The sequence below is a fragment of the Primulina tabacum genome, chromosome 6 (assembly GCF_025594145.1).
Source record: "Primulina tabacum isolate GXHZ01 chromosome 6, ASM2559414v2, whole genome shotgun sequence".
Lineage (NCBI taxonomy): Eukaryota > Viridiplantae > Streptophyta > Magnoliopsida > Lamiales > Gesneriaceae > Primulina > Primulina tabacum.
In genome coordinates, this window is record NC_134555.1 from 36,983,801 (window position 1) to 37,001,045 (window position 17,245).

Genomic DNA, 17,245 nt, shown 5'->3' on the forward strand with positions numbered 1-17,245 from the left:
TTGGGGTCTGAGACTGGCAGTGTCAGCAGAATGTCTAATGACTTGATTGCCCTTGGATGAGTTGGAACTATCACAAATTTTTTTTTATTTATTAGAAATTTCTTTATTTTTTTCAACAAATTTGAATTTTATGTACTTTTAATCAAAAGATTTATTATTTCTTACTAAATAGAACCATAAACACTTTGATCGTAGACTTCTTTAAAACTCATGATGAGTGTTTTTTATAAACGATGTTGTTCGCATAGGAAAATTGTGGGATGTCAGGCATGAAATCGTGGCATAGTGTAAATAATCCAACTTATACGATCAAGCAACGTTGATCTCGATTCGGTTATTAGTTCTAACTCCTTCGATAAGTCACAAAACTAAGAAATTAAATTAGTAATTTGACGAAAATTGTAGAAGAGAAATTCATGTACAACAACAATATTAATTGCGTTATTATGAATTGAGTTCACCATCTTTAACCATTAAAAATGAAATTAAAAGATGAAGGAATATATTAAAAACTAAAAAAATTATGCCACTGATAACTGAAAATAAACGAACTATGATGAACTGGAGTAAATGAGATTTGCAGAAGCTTTTTGTTGTAGAGTTTGTTAATGAATTTGTTGAGAGACTTTTTCTGATGATTTTCACCTGCTTTTGTTCATATATTCCTTATAGTTTGGTCCACATTCCACATTCATTGGTCAAGCATCGTTGATCAACTTCGTCAATCGTGTGCATTCGTCTTCTCAAAGCGACTGGAATTCTAATTGGCTTTTGTCTTCCAATGAGTTTTGTCTTCTAATGGGCTTTGCAACAGAATTTTGTTCCAACAAATGTCTCCCGTAGGCCAATTATTGACTTCACACTGCTATATCTCACTGACACATTTCTCTAAAATTTAGCATAAGCTCAATCCTCAAATCCTCATTTTTCTTCAAATTTTATGGCAACAATCCTCCACCTTAAATTCTTTTCACTCAATAGTCCTCCGCCTACGTTTTCTTTTACCAATATCACTTTTTCAATTCACCAATTCTTCATAGCTCAAATGCTTTAAAGTTTCTATGACCTTCATGCTCTTGCACTCAAGCTGTTTTAAATTTTGTGAAAATGGGTTTTGTATGTCCAACTTTATGAATTACCTTATAATTTGTTGATTCAATATCTTTGAAACTTGAAGATATGTTGTGAAACATTCTGTTTGTGCATATCATCATATTCCAATTGCTTGATTTTCTTGTTGACTTTAAGATCTTCCATGAACCGGCTTTGCAGAGCCTAACGTGCAGCTTCCCTCTCGAGTTCTATTTTTTTTCTACCTTATGCAGCAGTTTCTGCTTCAGCTTTTCTTCGAGTCAATTATGTAGCCTTAGCTTCAGCTTTCAATCATGCTTTCTGATATCCCATGGATGAGCCCACTATCCCTGACCCATCCCTAGCCCAAATGGAAGACAGGCACACCAAGGGCCCAGGTATTCTCCTATAAATACCAGGTTTGGGTGTTCAGTTGATGAATTCACTATATTGTTTTCAGCAGCACCCTTAGCTGCTCCTCCTTATATCCTCAGTCTCTGACTTGAGCGTCGGAGGGGTTACGCCAGGACACCCTCCTGGCCCCTTCCTAACGGTCTTATTTGTGATTTCAGGCCCAGGGTAATTCTGAAGCCCGTGTCTGGACTAGTGACGCTCTCTGGGATTGGACCCTCAATTTCCCGTGAGTATCACTTGGCGCCGTCTGTGGGAACACTTGAGTTGAGGCGTAGAGATGGTAGGCAAGAAAGGAAGTAGAAGAGCTACCTCAGCATCATCGCGTCCTCGGAGGGGACCCGAACAATCTCATGTTGAGACAAGACATGAACAACCGCGTCTTGAGACGAGACATGAACAACCTCGTCAAGAGACAAGAACCGAGCAGCCCCTTCACGAGACAAGGGTCGAGCAACCCCGTCCCAATGAGAATGTGGTGAACTTGACCCTAGAACAGTTGGGACAATTTATCACCTGGACAGTGGATGAGGCCATAAAGAGGAATCAAGAGTCTATGTTTGCAGAAGAGCAGGCCGCTCGCCAGGAGCGAGAGGAGAATGTGGAGGGTAGTCAGAGTAGGGTAGAGGAGATGCGACCCCTCCCCAGTGAGGAGAATCCGGAGATGGAGGAGATGTGGAGGGAGATACGGATGATGAGGCAGCAGTTGGGAAACAGAGCTGCAGCGTCCAAGAAAGGAAGTCCTTTTTCCCTCGCCATTTTGGAATAGGGGCTTCCTCCAAATTTCCGACAGTCAAACGTTGGAGAATATGATGGACATACGGACCCCGAAGAACACTTGGGGAGGTTTGAGAATGCGGCTCTGTTGCACCAATATTCGGATGGAGTCAGGTGCAGGGTGTTTCTGGGCACGTTGGTGAGGTCAGCCCAGCAGTGGTTTAACATTTTGCAGCCCAGCTCTATACGTTCTTTTGAGGACTTCTCAGCTGCCTTCTTGCACCGATTTGCTAGCAGCAAGAGGCACCAGAAAAATTATTTGAGCCTGTTCGTGATGAAATAGCAAGAGAATGAAACTTTGCAAGAATTTGTCCAGCGTTTCAACAGTGCAGCGCTGGAAATACCAGCGGCTACCCCTGACATCATGATAAGTGTCTTCACACAAGGACTGAGGGGAGGGGAGTTTTTCAAGTCGCTGGTCAAGAAGCCTCCGTTGAGCTATGATGATCTGTTGGCTCGAGCTGAGAAATATGTAAACTTGGAAGATGCCCAACGGTACAGAAGAATGGAGAGCCGGCCCGGAGGAAGTAGAGTTGAGGGAGCGGAGAAGGGGGGAAGGAAGAGGGGTGCGGGGGAAAGAGATGAAGACATAACTAGTAGTAGAAGACAATTCTCATCCCATGTTCCCCTAGATAGGAGTCGGGACGAGGTGATGGAGGTGAGGGAGCCCGCGGGGAGGTGGGAGAAGTCGCGAAGGGTTGGGTGCAGTGCTAGATTGCCTTCACGGGATAGACGAGAAGGATCCTCATTAAGGAGTCGACAAAGGTCTCGCTCGCCCCCTAGGCGTGGTCAAGGCCCTCCATGGATAAATCAGAGGATGGGTGAGCGGAGAGGGGAAGGTGGATGTCAAGATGTTCCTCAGGAGCTCGTGGAACCGAGGAGGGGAATGAATGAAGATAACCACCCTACGAGAGGAATGATTCATATGATCTCGGGGAGTGCTACTGATGGAGACTCTGGGCGAGCTCGGAAGGCACATGGGAGAAGGTTGAAGAACTTTGAGATATCTAGGGGTGCAGACTTACCACAAGACTCCGTCATCAGCTTTGGGCCGGAAGACCTCCGAGGCGTTGTGACTCCACATAACGATGCCTTGGTGGTAACGATCACCATTGCCAATTATGATGTGGCGAGAATATTTATTGATAATGGAAGCTCCGTGAACGTCTTGTTCAAGAGCACGTTGGATCAAATGAAGATGAGAGGATTTGAGTTTGAGCCGGTATCCACCCCGCTGTATGGGTTTGCAGAACACGTCATCTTGCCTTTGGGTCAGATTGTTCTTCCCCTATCCTTGGGGACTGATCCTCGGCGGGTAACAAAGGTGATAGCCTTCACTGTAGTAGATACCCCGTCAGCGTATAGTGGAATTTTAGGACGACCAGCCCTGAAGGATTTTAGAGGAGTAGCTTCCAGTTATCATCAGAAGCTTAAGTTTCCTGTGGGAAGAGGAGTTGGAGTCCTGTGCGGGGACCAAAAAGTCGCACGTCATTGTTATGAAAGAATCGTGAAGGAAGAAGAAAAGAGAGGTCACGAGCATTCGCATGGAAGCTTGAGCTCAGTCTTGCAGTTGTAGAGTCATTCGGAGAAGCTTCTAAATGGGTAACTTTGTCATGTCGAGGTACAAGAGGAGCTGAGAGGAAAGTTGGAGAATGCGCTGGGTAATGCTCTAAAGAGGCATGAGAACGCTTACCACCTTAGAGAATATTTACTTCATTTTTGATGTATTTCGTTCCTGAATTTGTCTTACGTTATCAGTTGATATTTAATAAAGCCAAGTTCTTATATTAAGTTCGTGGTTGTTCTTGTATTATGAGGATTATATGAATTTTATTTTACCTACTTAGGCTGCGCCTAGTAGAGGAGAAGAGTGGGAGGGGAGAAAAGTTAAATTTTTCCTGCTAAGGCATCGCCTAGCAGAGGAGTATAGGGTGAGGTGGAGAATATTTATTTTCCTGCTAAGGCATCGCCTAGCAGAGGAGCAGAGTTGGGGAGAAGAAAAATTTTATTTTCCTGCTAAGTTGTCGTCTGGCAGAGGAGTTTGAGGGTGAGGGTGGAGAATATTTATTTTTCTGCTAAGGCATCGCCTAGCAGAGGAGTTAGAGGGTGGGCACGTTGAATTTTATTTTCCTGCTAAGACCCGGCTTAGCAGAGGAGTTAGAGGGTGGAGGTGTTGATTTTATTTTCCTGCTAAGGCCCGGCTTAGAAGAGGAGTTATGAGATGATGAAGTGAGAGTTTGATTTTTCCTGATAAGGCCCGGCTTGGCAGAGGAGTTAGAGGGTGGAGGTGTTGATTTTACTTTTCTGCTAAGGCCCGGCTTAGCAGAGGAGTTAGAGGGTGGAGGTGTTGATTTTATTTTTCTGCTAAGGCATCGCCTAGCAGAGGAGTTGGAGGGTGGGCGCATTGAATTTTATTTTCCTGCTAAGGCCCGGCTTAGCAGAGGAGTTAGAGGGTGGAGGTGTTGATTTTATTTTCCTGCTAAGGCCCGGCTTAGCAGAGGAGTTATGAGATGATGAGGTGAGAGTTTGATTTTTCCTGCTAAGGCCCGGCTTAGCAGAGGAGTTAGACGGTGGAGGTGTTGATTTTATTTTTCTGCTAAGGCATCGCCTAGCAGAGGAGTTAGAGGGTGGGCGCGTTGAATTTTATTTTCCTACTAAGGCCTCGCCTAGCAGAGGAGTTAGAGGGTGGAGGTGTTGAATTTTATCTTCATGCTATGGAGTCACCTAGCAGAGGAGTTAGAGGGTGGAGGTGTTGAATTTTATTTTCCTGCTATGAACTATTTTAGCAGAGGAGTCAAGGGCACGGGGAAGTGGAAACTATTTCCCTTCAAAAGCTTAGTAGAGGACCTTGAAGATAGGGGCGAAGAGGGCATACCCGCTGTGTTAGAAAAATTTATTTCATTTGTCGTTAACGAACAATGTTTGCCGCTGCGAAAATTACGGGGATCGACCTGCCCGGTCAGGTCGTGGGGGTGTGGAGGCAACACCCCCATAATTTTTTCAGAAATTACACAACCCTTCGCAAGGGAATATATCAAAATTCTCATCACTGGGCGAGCGTGGCACGGGGCTGGGCGAGCAAGCCGAGGTGTTGGGCGAGGTGTTGGGGCAAGGGCGAGGTGCTGGCCGAGGTGTTGGGCGAGGTGTTGGGGCGAGGGCGAGGTGATAGGGCAAGACGAGGCTAGCTGGTGGGGCGAGGGCGAGGTGACTGCTGGTTGGGGCGAGGGCGAGGTGCTGGCCGAGGTGTTGGGCGAGGTGTTGGGGCGAGGGCGAGGTGCTGGTTGGGGCGAGGGCGAGGTGCTGGCCGAGGTGTTGGGGCGAGGGCGAGGTGACATGGCGAGCGTGTGTATGCGCGGGCCGATGCGCGAGGGTGACGAGGTGATGGGGCGAGCTGCGTGACAGGCGAGCTGCTCGTGCGTCGGGCGAGCTGCTCGTGTGGCGGGCGGGCGCGCAGTAGGGGCGATGTGCGCGCGGCGAGCGTGTGTACGGGCGGTCTGATGCGCGAGGGTGGCGAGGCGCGCGCGGCGAGCGTGGGCAGGGCTCGGCGGGGAGGTGATGGGGCGAAGCTGCGCGCCGGGCGAGCTGCTCGTGCGGCGGGCGAGCTGCTCGTGCGCGCGGTAGGGGCGATGTGCGCGCGGTGCTAGCGGCGTGAGGCGTCAGGCGTGGCGAGGCTGGTGCAGGCCGAGGGCGAGGACTCGGTAGGCGAGATGGATTGAGGTGGCGGCGCGAGTGGTGGCGTGATGATAGTGAAGTGGTGTTTGGGTTAACGCATAGGTGAAGCGTGGGCCTGGAAGAGCTGGTGAAGTTTTTGTGGGAGAAATGAGAATGAAATGAGAATGTGACCTCTATTTTTAGGGGAGTTCAAACCAAATCTTGCCATTCAGGACGAGATTGTGACTTGATTTGTTTCCAAATTTTTGGGGACTGACGAACGGCTGGAAAAACATGCACAACTCGCACCCGGTAACTCGGGGACAGCACAACTAATCGAACTTCGAACCTGCGATTCAGTTCGACCCGGGAGGGGGAGACTGGTGTTACCCCATGGATGAGCCAACTACCCCTGGCCCATCCCTAGCCCAAATGGAAGACAAGCCCACCAAGGGCCCAGGTATTCTCCTATAAATACCAGGTTTGGGTGTTCAGCTGATGAATTCACTATATTGTTTTCAGCAGCACCCTTAGCTGCTCCCCCATATATCCTCAGTCTCTGACTTGAGCGTCGGAGGGGTTACGCCAGGACACCCTCCTGGCCCCCTCCTAACGGTCTTATTTGTGATTTCAGTCCCAGGGTAATTTTGAAGCCCGTGTCTGGACTAGTGACGCTCGCTGGGATTGGACCCTCAATTTCCCGTGAGTATCACTTTCTATTCTCTTCTACGCCTCTCAAGCTCCTCCCTTTCAAGCGTTAGCTTCTCTGGATCTGGTCTTTCTCATTTTTCAATGGAATTCTCTTGGGCTTTAATAAAAATATCAGTAAATTGGCTTCTTAATATAGCTGCACGATAAAGCTTAATTCGAGTTTATGCATTTTTTTTTTGGAGTAGAAGACTCCTCTAATGCAATGAAATCCCCAGCAACTTGACCTAAGATACCAAAGCCTTTTGATTCAGCCAGTTCCTCCACTGCTTGTTGTTAATTTGGAAGAGGCCCGGAGGAGTAGCCCTTGGAAATTTTTCGCGTATTCTCATCCATGTCATCTAACACAGTCTTTGGACACTTCTTGATGTCTCAACAAATGCTCTCATTGTTAATTACATTGTTATGACTATCATTAGGAGTTTAAAATGTTCATTATGATAGATTTAGGTTCAATATATTAGACAATCCTCCTCCCTTGAGCTAGCTTCTGAGGTTGAGTTATGTCCAAGTTCCAATCTTAACACAATATGACATGATATATGGTAAATGAATTATCATTCATTTTAGGATATGAAAAATGATCGTGAAAGCTATGTAGAAGCATTGATATTACTTCTATGACATCGATGCATTAAAATTGATATTGAAATGTGTGTACATATTGAGAAATTGATGATGGATGATGGTGGTTGTGGAAATGAACATTGGAAACATGTTCGAGGAGGTATAGATGGTGATTAATGAATGTGACAGGAAAGGAGGGAACACAATTGATATGAAGATGATTTAGCAATCCTAAAAGAAAGAAAAGGCCCGAAAATTCAAGAGAGGGACGCCCCAAAGGCCAAAATGGACCGCTCTAGTGGCCCTGAGGCAAAAAAAAAATAAGAGTAGGGTCGAGCAGGATGCGCCCCAGCGACTGAAAAGGACCGCCCTAGCACTCCTGCAACAAGAAAAGAAAGAACATGTCAGCAGGGTGTGCCGTAGCAACTGAAATTGTTCGCCCCAGCACCCTGCAAAAATAGGTCAATTGCCCTAGTAGTTGAAATGGTTCGCCCCAGCGCCTGTTCTGCAAAAAAGTTGGAGTTTGACTTAAAAACACCATGGCTTCATGAGTTAATTCATTTTACACATCTACACATGAAAAACGGAGAGGAAAGGCTAGGGTTCTTCACATTATTTCTCAAATAGTCCCCAAACATCCATATTCACATCTAATCGAAGGCATATTCGAGTTCTACACAGAATTTGCAACTCAGGGCTATAAGTTTTCCTTCAAATCATAAGTTCAAGCTGTGTAAACCATAGAGTATGGGCAATTTTCCAGATTTACATGGAAATAATTATATTAATTGTGAAAGACTGATTAGGAAAAATACTCCAACAAGTGTTTTTAAGCTTTGAGAGTAAGTTGAACTTATTCTTCGATGTAATATATGAACATAGTATGAATTTCATCACGATTTTCAAAGATTCATGTTATTTGATGATATATATACTTGTATTTTGTATTTCTATAAAGATTCATAGTACAACTATCATTGTTATATTGATATAAATGCATCTTGCAAGTAAATGGTATGCCATTGAAATGAAAGCCATTTATTATGATAAAATGATCTTGTTGATGAATGAACATGAGTGGTTAGCACCTGAAAGATGAAAATCCCATCGAATTTATTGGCCAATCATGGTTACAAACCTGGATCGTACAGTCCATCCCAGTAGCCTATGGGAGTCATGGATAATAAGATCAACCATGGTAGTATATGAAAACATTAGTATTTGATCAACCACATTAGCTCATGAATATCATATAATTTGAACATTGTTTTCACGTTATAAATGTACTAAGTTTCCAGGAATTGATAGTTTGATCATGACTTGAATAGTATGCTCTTTCTTTGCATATTTATATGCACAAAGCCCAATTTATCGAGTTTATAAACTCATATAGCTCATGTATTGCAGGATCAGGTAATGAGGACAACTAGGATCCCGATTCACCAGTGGATACTTGGCACATGTCTTACCTCAACGAGGATCTGACATGATATAGTCATCGTTTTCACGATATATATATGTAAAACGCTTCCACTATGCATATATAAAATTGAAATGATTTGTGGTATTTGAAGAGAGTTACTATATGTTTAAGGATGTGAAGATAGAGATTTCATATGACCAGGATAAATGGATGTCATTTTACACATCATATGATTGTAAATTGGGCATTAGGTTGTATAATAATTTAAACTAATGATTGTATTATTAGATATACCAAAATACAGGAAAACTTTGCCGATATTTTTATAGAACAAAAATAAAATTTTAAAATCATTTTCCGTTATCCTGGTTTATCCTACGATTTATACATTAGTTCGGCAAACTCTATTTTAAATATGAAATCAAGTAAAAGTATAGTTACGACGTAGGAGAAGGTATTACAATATCTCATTTGTTGGAGTATTCTGACAGTGCTATCATCCATTCTAATTCGAACCGAACCAATACCTTTAATCTTGCATGCTTTGTTAATCCTTAATAATACTAATCTATCCTCTCCTTCATTGAAATCTTCAAATCAGGACTTCACGGGAGACATATGGAAGGAGCACCCTGAATCCAGTATCCAGTTTCTACTGAAATCTTGATCAGCTACTACAAGTACCTCGGCAGATTCATAACCATATGTGGCCACTGATACTTCACCAATGACTTCAGCCTCAGGTTTTGATTTCTTGTTACAATTTTTCTTGAAGCAACATTCCTTATGACTTGTGAAAACATTTGTACTTTGTTTGACTTTTGGATCTTGATTTGTTCTTCTCATTTCTTGGTGCCCTCTTCTCTGACCTGCCTCTAGCTAGCTACTAGAGTTTCAACCTGTAATTAATTCATTTTGATTTATTTGTTTTGAAGTTCCTTGGACTGGATCGCAGATTTCATTTCGTCCAGTGATATGGTTTGTTCTCTCTCGTATAACATGGCATCTCGGAAGTTCTCATGAGATATTGGAAGTGCATTGCATAGAATAAGAGCCTTGTTTTCATCTTCCAATTTAGTATTATTGTTTTCCAGGTCATTCAAGATTTTAACAAACTCATCAATTTGAGGTGTTTGTCCCCTAAACATAGGATGATAGCACTGTGTGCCCTTTCCATGATATTATCATTGTCTTCTGTGGAGCTTGACGTTTCATCTTTCATCTTCATAGTGCCCAGTAAGCCATGTTGTATTAGCCACATAGAGAAGTTGCACTTTCGAGTAAATTTTTCGTTATCAATTCTAATAGATCCCATTATGTATTGTTGCTTCCCATGGACGGCGCCACTTATTGATGTGATTTACCAAACAATGATTCGCACTCAAGGCGCAGCGGAAGTAATAAATTTTTAGTATCGATGCTCAAAATGTTCCTTGGACGTCGTATGAATTTAGACATTCATAGGATATTTAGAATTATTATCTTCGCATATATAACGCTAGGCACCAAACCAGTCCTACATTAACGGAGGTGGTCTTTCTTGTACATATCTTCGAACGGATCTCCCTCTTTTGATCGTCAAATCAAGTCCACAATCGGAGAATGTGTTCCTTGTTTGGATTGCACTAAAAATTACAAATAATTTGTGCGTCGAGACTAGGACACCGAATTTCAGAAATCCGAAGTCGGTGCAACGACGCGGGATGCGCGCGGCACAAAGAAGCTATTTTTCTACCAAAATTTCCAAGTGGCCGAGAGGTTATGGAGATGAGAGGCGGAATATTTTTGTGTGTTATAATTGTGTTATTTTAATGTTGTGTGTTATCAACTTTTTAACATATTTATTAAAAATACACAAATTATATGTTAATAGGATTACTAATCTTAGTATCATTAGGACTTTCAATTTTCATCGATTAAAACTCTCATATTATTATTATATCATGTATTTTATCAACTTTTAATAATACGTTATATATATTTATATTTTATATACATTTATATCTTCATACAAAGTATGTATATAAATATTAATACATCTACACATGCACGATTAATATATGCATAGACACATTAATTATAATTAAATAACTTAATTAGCTTATCAGTTAATTAATTCTAGACTTCTCTAGAGTATTTAAAAAAAAATTTATATTAGTAGTCAATACTACTAATATTATTATTTAATTAGTAAATTTCAAATTCACTAAATAAATAATTATGAACTCGTTATTACCCCGATTTGCGATCCGATAGCGCTGATATACCAAAGATACAAATATTTTTCATATAATGAAAATTAAAAATTTTGAATATCAAAAATTTCAATGTCTGTATTTGGTAGCTGCCAGTTTTACGAATTCTTTCATCAAAACAATTTCGCAAAACAGGAAGTTCAACTCTCTTTCCGCAATTAGCATTAAGCTAACTTTCATTAATTCTATCTTATGGAATCAACTTATAAACTCCTTTGTAAGCATTCTGTTTGATCACCATCAAACTACCGTCGCCAAAGTCAACTCCTTGAACTTTGACTTTCTCAGCGAGAACGCAGAATCTGATACTTGTGTGACCCTCAATGATTCAAGGATATAGCTAGCGGTGAGTTCACATCTCCATGTGATTCACAATAACATTTATTCTTATTCAAGTTTACCCTAATTAGCATCATTTTTTTCATCAACGCCTTGATCAAGAATGTCAGAATTCATTTCTGACTGCACCTATCGGATCATGGTAAGAGCGTTTAGTAGTATCGCCGCATGATCCCTTTGGTATCACTGATAGTATCTACAAGAACTTTAAGTCACAATTAACATAGAGTACGGTCTCTTTAATTCATATATCCCGATCGAATTGGTATATCTAGAATTGCATATGAATTCGATAACGATGTGATGTATCTTTGAGTACTAATAGTGATATGGTAAGTGCAACTGAGGAAAAACTTTTCCAAAATGCACATGTCTTACTCTGGCCCGATATTTCTAGCACTATTAATTCATCAGACTACATAGGATATCATCACCCATAAACAAATGGTGAACCCCTGACTATAACGTATCTGCTCCTACGTATTTCGAAACTACACCCAACCTCACCGTTTGATTACCCTCAATAGAGTTGGTAAACGGATCAAAGTGCATGCTAGTACGTAGAGCCTCTACGTTGTCTCGAGTCAAAGGACTAATGATGTACAACCATAACCGTGGACTATTTCACTCGATAAGTAACAACCACTTGGGCAGTACGATGGAAGGTTGTTCAGTAAATCATCAAATGATCGCTCATCCATATGGGACATCTCGATGCCTTACCAATTAAACAGACGATTACGTCACAGATGCTAGTCTCAAGTTCAACCGACCTTTATCTTTATTTTAGGCAGCTGATTCGATTAAGAACCTATATAGAACATATGATACATTTCGTAATGAGCTTCATGATTTTATGTTGAGGAAGGATAGTGGCTTATGATATTACAGTTTCAAACTTTTGAAAGTGAATTTGGCTGTTGGTTTTCTTAAAGATACAGGAAAGAATAGGATTTCATGTGAGGGGAAAATGGGAAGGTTGAGAGGTTAGTGAGAACTGCTGCTACGTGAAAGGGTGTAGAAAAAATTGTTGCCCAATCGAAAAGAGTATGAGGTAAAATTGAATGAAAATTTTGGTGTCCGCGTAAAAGAAGTACTCTAGCATACTCGATTATTATAAAATAATAATATACATAGTACATAATATGTGTGTTTTGAAGCAAGCTTCTGAAAGTTGGAACGAAATCATTTGTTTTTATTGTGTTGTTTTTTATATAGCGCAAATATATGACATAACAATTTCAATAACGTAAAGATTTACTTGTCAAATAATGAAAATTTAAAGCCAATCATACCATATGTACATTTGCATTCGCAAAATGTAACACCGAGTAGAGCAAAAGATTTCATTCGATTGCACAAAAACACGTACACATTACACACACAAAAAGAAAAGATAGGTAGGGAAAAAGAAAAGAAAGGAAGGAAAGAGCAAGTAGCTAATTCAGCCTCAGCCTGATTGATATGGCAGACCATCTAGTAAATCTTTGAACGTTCATCAAACCGTTGATCAAATGAAGAAACCACATCTTCTCAAAAAATGAAGCCAAAGCGTAACAAAATTCAGGAACGTTTTTGTGATATCTCAGGACCACATTTTGTGAAGCAGAATCACCTTGCTGAAGCTCTTGCACTCATGGACGAATGGTAATTGGTGCTTCTCTGTTTCCTATAAGATGAGTAGACATCATCATATTGACTTGGCCCATTGGGATCAGCTGTTGCCCCAAGTCCCAATCTGGTAGAACTACTTGAGCTGGGCTTTCGCTCAACACTTCCATCAGCAAGATTCCCGGTATCGGGGTCGACACCAAGACTAGGAGGTGGAGGAATGCAAGCTCCACCCTTACGAACATGAAGCTCTCTATCAGATTCGTATTCCTGATAATCTATTGATTCTGATGACTTCATCGGTCCCTCCGAGGGGTTAACCTCTCCAATCTCTCTAAAGAACTTGGACACTCGCTCGAGAATTTCTGACGGCGAAACATTTGATGGCGGAATGACGATTGGAATATCTAGAGGGCTCATCGGAGAGTACGGCACCCCACTACCAATCTGCATCTTTCTTACCATGCCTGGAATAAGGCCTGGAGGGAACAAAGGATATGGTGGCGGTTTTTCCCCAACTATGCCAGGAGTAGGTAGCTGGGGAGGTGGTTGACTTGACTGTAAAACAGAAGGGACAGGGGTAGAACCTGCAAACCCACTGGAAGGGACTAAAGTGGGATGAAATTGTTGAGTTGGTACTGATGGTACCGGAGGAACTTGTTTATTTGCATATTCTTGATTTGATATATTGGGAATGGAGCTGTGCATATCAGGTTGCCACTGTGATAAATTATGGTTTGCCACCTGGTGTAGGCCTGTCACAGAAACAAAATCATCAGCCAAGGAGATGGAAGTATGTCGGAAACATATGAACTCATGTTGACACACCAACAGGTTGGTTAAAGAGCCGAAATTAGAACCTTTATCAAAAGATTTTCACTCAAATGTTTTTTTTTACAGGGATGCATAAAGCAACCTGAGGCAGAAGCAGATCCTCCTGCAATAGCAGATATGTCTCTGTGAGAACCTGGAAAAGAGCTTGGTGGCAGCCCATTTGTCATCTCATTTTCTAGCGCACGTATAGTATCCTGATCATAAACTTCTTTGGAGGCCCAGAAATGTAAAATTTTCTGAAGTCGTGACTGGTTTTCCTCCTTGCTCTGTGGGTTGTGGTATATCCTCGCCAACATAGAACCCAAAACCGGCTTAAATGCAAAGGCCTCGTTATCAAGCTCATGAGGATTGCCCCGCCTCTGCAAGCTGTACGAAATATCCACAAGTAAAAACGTGTCTGTCGAAAGAGAGTTCTTGAATAAGGGGCAAAATTCCAGATATTCAAATATCCCATTTTTTAGTAACAAAATATATTGTTCATATTTCCCGGAATTCAAAGATTCCAAACAAAGTCAAAATGGATACTGGAACCCTCTCCTGTCAAATTGTTCTACTAGTAAAAGTTGCTGGTTCTGTAATAGTAGAGAATTTGGAGATTATTCCACCAGAGAATACAAACACGTAACAAAAAACGAAGTAAATAAATGGAAAACAATTGCAAGATTCAAAACATCAATCTCTAGTGAGTAATATTGTACATTACATTTACTGTTCCATGTCTAACAAAGATTCCACGACTGTTTTGGTTGACAGCCACAACTACCAAAACAACCACACATATTTAGTTTTATAATTTTCATTCTTCCGGCAAATTTTCTGTCCATAGCTTGTTCTGTCAACACAATAACAAGTGTATAAAGTTGGTTTTTGGGTTGAATGATTTGCCTGTTGCTGAGTTCTTTTTGACCATTCATCAGTTTTCCTAAAGTCTTGGATATGTTTTCGACTTGAAATGGGGATTAAAAAATGTATTCAGCCAGCATATACATTTAGCCAACATGCTACTCTGGTTTCTAATAGACCTGATCACCTCTCTGTTCAAACTGTGAACCATTTGGTTCTAAAATCAGAAACTATTTCTCGGTTTGGATCAAAATCCTAAAAATAGAAACCAGAATCAGAACCACATAGAACTGGAACCATATGTTTTACATATGCAAATTAATTTATTGTAATTTGAATTCTTTATTCTAATAGTCAAGTTCAAACCCTACTATTTTTTACAAATAAAAAATGTGAGATTTATGGTATTACATAATATAATTACTTATTTAAATTATATTTGTAGTGGCTTTCAACAAATTTGATTTGAACCGTAACTGAGTTAACTAAAAAAAAATGGAACCGAATCGCTCATCCAGTTCCACCTTCTATTGGAACCAAAGCGATGGTTTCAGTACCGCGGTTAGACCTTCTCCCACATTGAAAGTAAGATAGAGCCATTGACCCATTTGGACCGCCATAACCCAATGAAGTTGTCTAAGTAACTACCCATTTGGACCACCATACCCCATTGAAGTTTTCTTAGTAACTCATGCTTTCATCACCATATTTGGTAACTCTAATTCACCATAACATTCAAAATGAGTACCATGATATGCTAATAGTGACTTTATGGAGAATGTGCAAGAATAAAAAAAAGGAAATGGATAAAGAGTTCTAAAAATTGAACATGGGCATCCCATCTTTTAAATTTACAATAGAAAGTGACTGAGAAGTTTGAAAGCCTTTAAATGATGAAAGCTTACCTGTCAAAGAGAATGTCATTCGCAAGGTAAACTATATGCAATTGTCCCTCGGAATCATCCAAGGCAAACAACCTATCACGGAGTGCTTCGGCCAAAGCTGCTGCAAAAGTAGATCTCTGCATAAACCAAGTCTTTGCACTCTTTATTGACTCCTTAGTCCCAGAAAGATTGTTAAGAACACCATTCAGCTCTATCTCAACATCAGAGGGAAGGGGTCTAGATAGACCTTTAAAAGGCCGGTAAGGCTGATCATACTCAGGACGAACATGACCAACAAAAGGCTGGTGAGGATGTTGTTCACAGAATGGAGGAAAAGAAGGTTGCTGTATGTGATTAGCACCAAATGTTGGAGCAGAGACCACTCCAGCATTTGGAGCATTCATAGGCGATGAACTCGTCATGGGATTTGGAGGAGGCATCACTGGCATAGAAGATGGGAAAGGGGGGTTAAAATGGCAGCTAGGATGTCTTGTTGCGATCCAGAGCTTATGTCGGTAGTAATTATGGCCTTCACCGCCAAAGAGGAAACTGTAAGCAGGATTATCATGCTCTCTTTCACGAACAACAGATTCAAATTCCGGGCCATTTTTGACAGCATACTCAACCAATTTTTCAATTCTCTTTTGCAGTTCAAGATCAGATGGAGGTGGAACAGGGGGTGGCGCAGAATCATATGGTCCATGGAAAGACAGAGGAACAGAATGAGGAGGCATATGTGGCAGAAAAGTAGGTGGTGGCTGCTGATGAAGGTGAGGGTGGGGAGGTGGGTGAGGATAAAGTTGTGGTTGCTGCAATGGCCGAGGGTAAGGAAACTGTTGGAGAGAAGGATGAGGGGGCAAAAAAGGAGAACCGTGAACAGATGGAGGAAATTGCTGATGCTGGGGGTGAAAACCATACTGTCGCTGCTGCTGAACATGACTCGGTCGCTGCTGCTGAGAAAATGTAATTGGAGCACCATAATCATGCGGCTGGTGGTCCATCGTCAGCCGAAGGTAGCAAAAACAAGTTTAGAAAACGAAATGAAAATTTGCGATCCTTGATCGGTGATATCCTAGCCCTATATTAATCGCATAGATTCACAGATTCAACCCATCAACCATCAAAACCCAACTAAAATGCGGAAACTTTCAAAAAAATTCCAGGTTCACAAACGAATAATTACAAGTTTCAAAGGGTTAGCTTTATCCCCCTGCATCTTCCGCTACTCGTAAAAATTCTCTCCCTAACTTAATCAACTAATCTTGCAACCAAACCGCAGCACATCCAAAAATAACATGCTCCAATCTTGTAGGCATAAAATCTTTCCCAGGCCTATTTCTTCGTTCTTCCATGATAATGGCATACCTGAATCAAGAAAGGCTTCGATGGCAACAGACCTTCCTCTGCTGTAATGGAGAACTATACTGGTGTAGGCGTTGGAGCTAGTAGCGCAACGGGGTGGGGGTAGAGCCTCTTCCTGCTTTTATTGGTATATACGATTTAGGGGTTCAGTTTCCAGAATTTATATTTTTATTTGGAGCATCTCACATAGATAGTGTCACATGTTGATCTATATTTGGTGTTAAAATTATTTTTTCAGCATTAATTTTTTTTACAAAATTTATGTGATTTAATTCGACTCGATTTATGAAAAAATATTATTTTTATATTAAAATTATTATTGTTCGTTATAAATATAGAAACTTATGTGATTTAATTCGACTCGATTTATGAAAAAATATTATTTTTATATTAAAATTATTATTGTTCGTTATAAATATAGATCGGATGATCCGTCTCACAAGATATCTACTAAAAAATAATATATTTTTTCATGAGTTGGTCAAATAGAAATTATGTCACACGAAATT

At 41.1% G+C, this 17,245-nt stretch overlaps 1 protein-coding gene across 1 annotated transcript; it reads right to left on the minus strand.

Annotated features, from left to right (window-relative positions):
- Positions 1 to 12,534: 12,534 nt before the first annotated feature.
- On the minus strand, positions 12,535 to 16,873 carry LOC142549319 (SUPPRESSOR-OF-WHITE-APRICOT/SURP RNA-binding domain containing protein 1-like). The gene is made up of 3 exons (XM_075658206.1): positions 15,396 to 16,873; positions 13,730 to 14,013; positions 12,535 to 13,568 (listed from the first exon to the last, which is right to left on the minus strand). The coding sequence occupies exons 1-3, from the start codon at positions 16,373 to 16,375 to the stop codon at positions 12,814 to 12,816; spliced, it is 2,019 nt and encodes a 672-aa protein (XP_075514321.1). The 5' UTR covers positions 16,376 to 16,873; the 3' UTR covers positions 12,535 to 12,813.
- Positions 16,874 to 17,245: the final 372 nt, after the last annotated feature.